We start from the raw sequence: 9479 nt of genomic DNA, 5'->3' as shown, positions 1-9479 counted from the left end.
CCTCAGAAGCAGGAATTTTTCAGTCACTCAGAACGTAGCAGGTGCTGCCAGAATCCTCAGCCGACGGCTGCCCGATTCCCAGTCTCCTGACCTGTAAGCTCCGCCCAGGTTTCTGGAATAAATCCTAAACATAGCAGGAGTTTCAGGAATTTCAGACCAACAATCTGGAACTGCCTCTCTCTGGGTCCTCCACCCAGTGCCCCACCCACACATGAAGGCTTGTCTGGAACTCCAGCTGTGGGTTTTCAGCAGCCACACATTTCAGATACTGTGATGTGCTTGCCAGGTTGGATTGCATTCGTTCCTAACAGGCCCTCAGCCTACCCTGTGCCAGACTCAAAAATGAATCCTAATTCCTGCAATCCAAGCATCAAAATCTAGAATCAAAGGGGAAAACAACTATATAAACAAAAAATTATAACATAACCTACATAATGAAGCTGTCTGTAACATTAGCACCATACCAGAAGCCTGTGTACACAAAGAACGTAAAAAGAGGCTTAACAGGATCTGTCAGGAATAGCAGAGGAAGGCTTCCCAGAGAAAGTGACATGGGAGCTAAAGAAGAGCATTCTAGACCACCGGGCCTCTAGTATATATATAAAAACCTAAGCAACCATTTGTTTGTTTGACCAGTAGCTATAATGTGCACTGACCACCAGGGGGCAGACATTCAATGCACAGGCATGGAAACATGGAACAGACTGATGAATCTCAGAGGAAAGGAGAGAGGGGAGAGGGCAGGAAGAGATTAACCAAAGATCTTATATGCTTACTAGAGGCCCGGTGCACGGATTGTTGCACCAGTGGAGTCCCTTGGCCTGCCTATGGAGACCAGGCAGAAACCGGCAGTCTGACATCCCCCAAGGGGTCCTTAAGTGCAAAATAGCACAGGCCAGGCCGAGGGACCCCACTAGTGCATGAATCCGTGCACTGGGCCTCTAGTATTATAATAACTATGTATGATCACTTCATAAGGTATGCAAATATCTCATCACTACGTTGTACACCTGAAACTAATACTGTATGTCAACTGTAATTATTTTAAAATTTTCAATTATCTTAATGTAATTTGAATTATTAGATTATCTAACAATCAAGAGAAAATAAAATTTAATGGATTCAGTAGCTATTCTGTGGATACATGCTAACAATTACAATTGCTGGTTATTAGTAAATACAATCCTTTAAGTGATCATTTTTAAAAGATGCCAGTGTTTATATTATGAAGAAATATACAACCACTGGACAAATAAAACCAACTACCTTAATGTTATATGACTAGATACTTGGGACTTAGAATACAATATCCAGTGACTAGACTATAAATAAATTTTAAAAGTAATATCTCAAACAACATAGAAGAAAATGAAGATGATATATGGACTAGAAAACTGTAATATGATTCCAAAAAATAAGTTAACATTATAAGATAACAAAGTCATTGACATCCAAGTGCACTGATGAGTGTGAATAATATTCCTTCATTAAATGTTAGGAGTGAAAAAATAAAGGAGTACCTTATGTTTAGACACTTCACATACAGTAAATGCCTTCCAGTAACAAAAAAAGAACAAAAAACAAACAAACAAAAAACCTAAGACTTAAATAAAATGTGGCCACATTAAAGTCTATATCCTGGTTATAGACTTTTATCACCATCAGTGGTCACTGACCTCCTTACTAAAAATTCTTATTCTTTTCAAACTCAATTTACTTTTTGAATTATTTTGCCAATAAAGGTCAAGGCAAACTATACCACTAATTTAAATATTTATCACCACTAATGGCAATTAATGAAACAAACTCCCCCCAAAAGTCACACCAAGGTAGCATAATAGGAAACCTTGAAAGACAGTTCTTAAATTAACAACAAAAATGTTCTCTTCTATCAGGGCAGCATAAGGACTATCAGACATAAGGATCCCATTAGTCCATTAAGATCTGATGTCTAAATACCAACTCATCTTAAAGAAGTCTCAGAGACTAAGATAATTTTTCCAAAACAAGGAGCTTCTAATGAACCAACTTAGTGAAGCACGTAAAAAACAGGACAGGTGGGCCCTAGCTGGTTTGGCTCAGGGCAGAGAGTGTCGGCCTTTGGACTGAAGGGTCCCAGGTTTGATTCCAGTCAAGGGTACATTCCTGGGTTGTGGTCTCCATCCCCAGTAGGGGGCATGCAGGAGGCAGCTCATCAGTGATTCTCTCTCATAATTGATATTTCTTTCTCTCTCTCTCTCTCTCCCTTCCTCTATGAAATCAATAAAAAATATATTTTAAGAAAAAAGCAGAACAGGTAGAATAGCCAACACCACACTGGTCCTCTATGGCCACATTCTGTGTCCTGCCTTTGCCGCCAGCTTCTCCTCATTCCCCACCCCACACTCCTTCGATACAGAGCTCCTCGCCAAGGTCTGGCATGGTTATAAACTGCTCAATGCACCTATTTTTAACTTGATCTCACCAGAGTGAATATATAAAATTTGTCCCCAATAATAATCTGGGACAGCTTCAAGCTTTGTCTCTTACTGACCGTATTGCCTCTGAACAATGTTCAAGTAGGGAAGTAGAGAGCAGCAATAGTGGAAGGAATCAAGAAACCTCCTGAAACAACATTCGGAGTATAGGAGTCACTGGTACATGAATCTGGGAGCTAACAGTGCAAAAAGCCAGCAAGCAACTCAAAGTGCCAATCCCTTCCCCCAGAAGCTGATGACATGCAACTGTTAACCATGGTTTTAAGTATCGAGTTAAATAAAAGATTCATTCCCCATTCAAATTACTCCTCTTTTTACAATGATAGGGGGAGGGAGCATTTACTGATGTATAACCTAAACTAAAATGTTTTAATTTAGCTAATTCACACGGAAAAGGCAGAAAACCCTCAAGATGTGGTTTAAAAGATGCTAACTGTACAATAACCAAAAAAGCTCCGCTGCTTATCCTTTGACTATAAGAAGTTAGTACTAAACTAGCACTTAATAATTCAAGGATTACTCTTTCCTTTTCTTTCCCTCAAACCTTTCTTTAGGATTCTCAGAAATTCCCCCATATGTCAGGGTATCCTGACACCATTTAGTAACTCAAACCTCTATCAGCACAGGCCACTCCCTCCCTGTACTTACAGACTGTAATGGTAAACAATGATAGCGGCTTCCACTGTCAGACAAACTAAACTAGAAAATTAATCTTCAGTTGCAAAGGTAGAAGTCTGGATGTTATAAAATAATCAAATATATCATACCACAATTCTATAAACTGACTTTATTAACACAACCAAATATGGACTGTAAAAATATTTTTAACTTTAAAGTCTTTATAATAATCCATTATTCATCTCTACGGAGCTAGTTGGTATTTTTAAAAAGTAAACACACTGGTAAATTATATCCTAATACATACAACTTTAAGTTCCTGATACTTTTATTGCTATTATTGTATCATACATCTTTATATTGTCTCTATTACTAAATCTACAAAGAAAATGTGGGCTTACTGAGCTTATGTAGACTCACCTGATTTGGTATATTTTCCTTCACTTGTGTCCATGCCCCAGCTTTATATAAATACTGGGCTGGGCTCAGAAATTTTGCTCTATATTCAGAATTCACCTTCCTAACAGAAAAGAAATAAGAGTAAATATTTCATCATGCCAATTATCTAAATACTACAGAATCCTATATAATAAAGAGGTAATATGCAAATTGACCATCACTCCAACACACAAGATGGCCAGCAGGGGAGGGCAGTTGTGGGTGATCAGGCCAGCAGGAGAAGACAGTTGGGGGGACCAGGCCTTCAGGGGAGGCAGTTGGGGGGAACCAGACCTGCAGGGGAGGGCAGTTGGGGGGACCAGGCCTGCAGGGGAAGGCTGTTAGGGGTGACCAGGCCTGCAGGGAAGGGCAGTTAGGGGCAATCAGGCCAGCTGGGGAGGGCAGTAAGGGGCAATTGGGCCGGCAGGGGAGCAGTTAGGCGTCGATCCGGCTGGTAGAGGAGTGGTTAGGGGGTGATCAGGCTAGCAGGCAGAAGCAGTTAGGGGCAATCAGGCAGGTAGGTAGGCGAGCAGCTGGGAGCCAGCAGTCCTGGATTGTGAGGGATGTCCGACTGCCCATTTAGGCCCAATCCCACCATCTGGCCTAAATGGGCAGTCAGACTTCCCTCAAGGGGTCCCAGATTGGAGAGGGTGCAGGCTGGCCTGAAGGACACACACACACCATGCACGAATTTCATGCACTGGGCCTCTAGTTTATCTTATAAAATACGTACCCAAGCCTTTGATGTTTCCAAGGAATGGGCTTCTTTTTAAGCTGGCTTAAGTCTTTTGATTCCATTTCTGCTTCTAATTTTAAAGAATCGTCTGTTTTATTACACTAAAATGAAAAAATTTAAAAGCATAAATATTATAAAGTTTGCTTGAATACTGTAGAATTCACAAGAAATCAACAAACAAGTTTTGAAACTAGTTTATCAGGTTAGTTTTTTGAAGTATAGCTCAGGATATAGTTTCATTTTCTAGCTCCTTGGCTAGAAAAAAAATTTTAATTAACAAATAAATACCAAAGTAAATAAGTTTTTCATTACTACCTTTTGAGCAGTGATCTTACATTTTCCCTTGATACTCTAAATTTACATTTAATTATAGTAATTAAATATAAGGCCCCAATTAATAAGTTACCACATTGCTTTACTTAATAACTTAACCACTCTTTTTTCTCTCCAAGAACAACATAGGCCCCAAAAGTTTTACTGTTAGTCATATAATTTCTATTTTTAGAACCCATAAAATATCAGACATAATCCAGGACTTATACCCCATCTTCTATAATAATAAAAGCATAATATGCTAATTAGACCAGACATCCTTCCGGATGACCTTCCAGACAAAGCTGGGGCTATGAGGGAAGCCCAGGTCCCGGGTGCCAGAGGGAAGCCGGTGCCCGCAGCCGGGGGAAGGAAGGCCTACTATTGCACAAATTTCATGCCTCTAGTTTACCTATAATTTACAATAACTTCCACCTGATGCTGCAACTTAAATAGCTATAATTTCACAGAGAAGCAGGTGTTTGTATATCCTGAGGTAAAGCATGTGACTTACACTGGCTAAAATTTGGCATGCTAAAACTTTGATTTAAAATACATATGTTGAGCTGCTGTGGCTCAGTTGGTTGGGCATTGTCCAGTGCACCAAAAGGCTGCTGGTTCAATTCCTGGTCAGAGCACATGCCTGGGTTGTGGGCTCAATACCCAATGGAGAGCATGCAGGAGGCAGCCAATCAATGTTCCATTCTCACATCAATGTTTCTCTCCCTCCCTCACCATTCCTCTCTCTGAAAAATCAGTAAAAGTATTTTTAAAAATAAAATAAAATACTAGTGTGTATGTGTGTTTGTTTTATTTCCATTATTTAATTTAAAGTATATGTTTCTGTAGCTGCTGTTACCTATGGAGCCCACATTACTGTAAGGTCAATCATTTGATATCAGACATAGTAGACTTACCTGCTGTACTTGTGAAGCATTCATCACACTCTATTACATTTCGCTATTTCCACTTCTGTCTCCCCAACAGCCCAAGAACTGCTTAGAACTTAGCATAGTTATCATTGTATTCTCAGTAGCTATCCAATGCCCAGTTCCTACTAAATGCTCAATGAACATCTGCCATTTAATGAACAAACAAATGACTTAATGAACTAGCTAATAACAAAAATGCCAAGTAGTAGTAAGTGAAAAAAAAAAAATGTGAGTCTAAAATGAGGATTTTGTTTTGTTTAAAGAGTTGATGAATACCTTTTTTTCAGGAGATACTGTTTCAAAATGTCCGTTTTCTTTCAAATCATTTCTTAATTTTGGTTCTTTCACAGGAGACAAACCCTTGAAATTTCTTTTGTATTCACTTTCATGGATTATTGAGTTACCTTTGAATTGTGGAACAAATTTGCTTTTATTGTGGAAAACCTTAAAACAAAAATTAGTTTAGTTTAATTTTTTGTTGTTTAATTATACAGAACTCAGTTTTTCAATAGGTTAAAAATTTTCACGCATAAAGTTGAATCACAGAAAATAAAAAAGACCAAATTATATATGACTCTGTAATTTCATTTCACATGTCTAAATAAAATCCAAATGGCAACAAAAGCAGAAACAGACAAATGAGATTGTATAAAATTAAAAGCTTTTGTACAGCAAAGAAAAACAACAGAGTGAGAGACAATACATGAAATGGAAGAAAATATGTGCAAACCTTAGATCTCATAAGGGGTCAATATTCAAAATATATTTAGGAACTCAATACAATAGCAAGAAAATAATCCAATTTAAAAATGGGCAAAGAGGCATAAAAATAGACACATAAATAAATAAATAAGTGCTGGCAAGGGTGTGGAGAAAAGGGAACCCTAGTGCACTGTAGGTGGGAATGCAGACTGATGTAGCTACTATAGAAAATAGTATGAAGTTTCCTCAAAAAATTAAAAATAGAACTATCTTTGACCCAGCAATCTCACTTCTGGAAATATATCCTAAGCTAGAGGCCCAGTGCACGAGATTCATGCACTCAGGGGATCCCTCAGCCCGGCCTGTGCCCTCTCTCAGTCCGGGACCCCTGGGGGGGAATGTCTGGCTGACGGATTAGGCCCGCTCCCTGCCTAAGCTGTCAGTCAGACATCCTTAGTGCTGCCGCAGAGGCAGGAGAGGCTCCCGCTATCACCACTGCACTCGCCAGCCATGAGCATCAGAATAGAAGGTCAGATAAAGAGCTTCACAGATAAGAAAATGCTAAAGGAGTTCATCACCACCAAACCAGTATTATATGAAATGTTTGAGTATTCTTTAAGAAGAATAAAAAATACTAAAAAATAAAATGGCAATAAATACATATCTATCAATAATTATATCTAAAAATAAATAACAGTTGTATCTAATAATGAACAAAATAAACTGATGAATAAAAGAACTAGAGTCATGGGTACATGGAACAGACTGGCAAATGTCAGAGGGAAGGTGTGGGTGGATGGGTGGGTGGGAAGAGATCAACCAAAGAACTTGTTGATTGGACAATGAGAAAAAATAGATCCAGAGATATAAAAGCATGGAACAGACTGGAATCTCAGAGGGAAGGTGTGGGTGAATGGGTGGGTGGGAAGAGATCAACCAAAGAACTTGTACGCATATATGCATAACCCATGGACACAGACAATAGGGTGGCAAAGGGCGGGGGTGAGGGGTGAAGAGCCTGAGATGGGCTAGAACAGGTCAATGCAGGGAAAAAGGGGACAAAGTAAAACTTTCAACAATAGAGATTTTTTTAAAAAATATTCACGAGTATAGATCATAGTCTAAAAAACAATCCTATTTTCAAAAAATATATAATAGGTAAAATGTCAAAATACAGCATATCATTAAGCTTAAATAAAAAGGCCAGGATATAGAATTATATGTAAAATACTAGAGGCCGAGTGCATGAAATTTGTGCACTCAGGGGGAGAGGGTCCCTTAGCCCAGCCTGCGCCCTCTCATAATCCAGTACTGCTGGCTCCTAACTGCTCACCTGTCTGCCTGCCTGAGAGCTCCTAACCACTCTGCCTGCCTGCCTTATCGCCCCTAACCACTCACCTGCTTACTGATTACCCCCACTCACTCACCTGCCTGCCTGATCACCCCTAATCATTCTGTCTTCCTGCCTGCCTGGTTGCCCCTAACTGCCTCTGCCTGCTTGCCTGATCACCCTTACTGCTCACCTGCCTGCCTGATCGCTCCTAACTGCTCGCCTGCCTACCTGATTGCCCCTAACCGCCTCAGCCTGCCTGCCTGCCTGATCATCCTTAACTGCTTGCCTGCCTGCCTGATTGCCCCAACTGCCTCTGCCTCGGCCCCCGCCACCGAGGCTTCGTCGGGAAGGACATCTGGAAGGTCGTTCGGCTGTCCAGTCTAATTAGCATACTATGTTTTTATTATTATAGATGATCTTATGTATACATATATTATATGTCCAGAACAAGGCTAAAAACACATTGAAATACGTACAATGATTATTTCAGTGATCATTTCAGAGGGGATGATTTTAAGTGTTCTTGCTTGTATACTTTGTAATATATTTACATATTCAGGATATTAATCTTTTATAATATTTCTATATTACATTTATACATTTATGTAAAATTATGTATGTTATGTATATAAAAGAAAATTGAATATAACATGTTAAACATTAAATTACAGAGAAACCCGAATTCTTACCAAACAATTAAAAATAAAAAAATGGGACTACATCAAACTAAAAAGCTTTTATACAGCAAAGGAAACCATTGACCAAAAAAAAACCAAAAACTTGTGAAATGGGAGAAAATATTTAAAAATCATATATTAATAAGGGATTAATATATAATAACTAGAAGCCCAATGCACACAAAATCATGCACAGTTAGGGTCCCTAGGCCTAGCCTGGCCTCCAACCACCCGCCCTCCCCCCACGACTGCTCCACTAAGTTCACGGCCACCTCGCAAAGCAGTTCACCACCATCACTCAACAGTCCCCAGTCCCACCCCACCACCACCCCCTCCTCATGATGAGCAGCTTCGGGGCGTTGGGGGGTGGGGGGGACTGAGAGGGCTCCACGCACTTCATGGTGACCAGTTGCCTGTTGGGTCGTGAGGGCACCTAGCTCTTTATATATATTAAGATAGGCCAGTCAGTGTGGATCAGTGGATTTAGCATCATCCCACCACCAAGAAGTCACTGGTTAGATTCCACGTTAAAGCACATGCAGCTCAGTTCCCAGCATGGGGCCTGCAGGAGGCAGCCAATTGATGTTTTACTCTCATCAATGTTGCTCTCTCTACCCCCTCTCCCTCCTTCTTTCTCTAAAATCAATAAAAACATTTTTAAATAAAGACAAGATTTCATTTATCTTATATTCTCTTTAATAGTAGTAATAAAAGTCAACTTGCCCAATACCCTCAATAAAATGCAAGCAAAGGATATCATAAAGTTTTGTAACTGGGAAACACAGGTATTCTTTCTATCAGAAAACAGCATTTTGGTTTGAAAATGCTACCTTTATCCTCAGTTCTGCATTATTTGAGAAAAGCTGTTGTGAATGTTGCCAAGTCCATTCTCTACACTTCCCTGTTGTGTAGCAATGTTGCTAAGTGTGAAACCATTGACCAAAAAAAAACCAAAAACTTGTGAAATGGGAGAAAATATTTAAAAATCATATATTAATAAGGGATTAATATATAATAACTAGAAGCCCAATGCACACAAAATCATGCACAGTTAGGGTCCCTAGGCCTAGCCTGGCCTCCATCACATGGCCTCTGCCACCCTGCAACACTACATGAAGCTCCCCACCCCAGGACGCTCTGTGAACCCGGTGACTGCTCCATGAGCCCCCCACCCCCCTCAACTGCTCCACAAAGCTTGCTGCCGCCCTGCGAAGCTCGCTGCTGGATGCTCCGAGAAACTCCCCCCTCCCCCAA

The 9479-nt window shown here is 40.0% G+C and overlaps 1 protein-coding gene across 1 annotated transcript in view; it reads right to left on the bottom strand.

The window, feature by feature from the left end:
- MDM1 (Mdm1 nuclear protein) overlaps window positions 1-9479 on the bottom strand; it is a 39507-nt gene that overhangs the window by 20808 nt on the left and 9220 nt on the right. Inside the window, exons 5-7 of the mRNA XM_006767778.2 lie at window positions 5790-5957; window positions 4267-4370; window positions 3516-3615 (exon numbers count right to left, since the gene is read on the bottom strand). Of these exons, the coding sequence (XP_006767841.1) occupies window positions 3516-3615; window positions 4267-4370; window positions 5790-5957 (372 nt within the window). The remainder of the gene's footprint in view (window positions 1-3515; window positions 3616-4266; window positions 4371-5789; window positions 5958-9479) is intronic.

This window comes from Myotis davidii, unplaced genomic scaffold, assembly GCF_000327345.1.
Source record: "Myotis davidii unplaced genomic scaffold, ASM32734v1 scaffold982, whole genome shotgun sequence".
NCBI classification, from domain to species: Eukaryota; Metazoa; Chordata; class Mammalia; order Chiroptera; family Vespertilionidae; genus Myotis; species Myotis davidii.
This window is presented reverse-complemented; position numbering and strand designations above follow the sequence as displayed.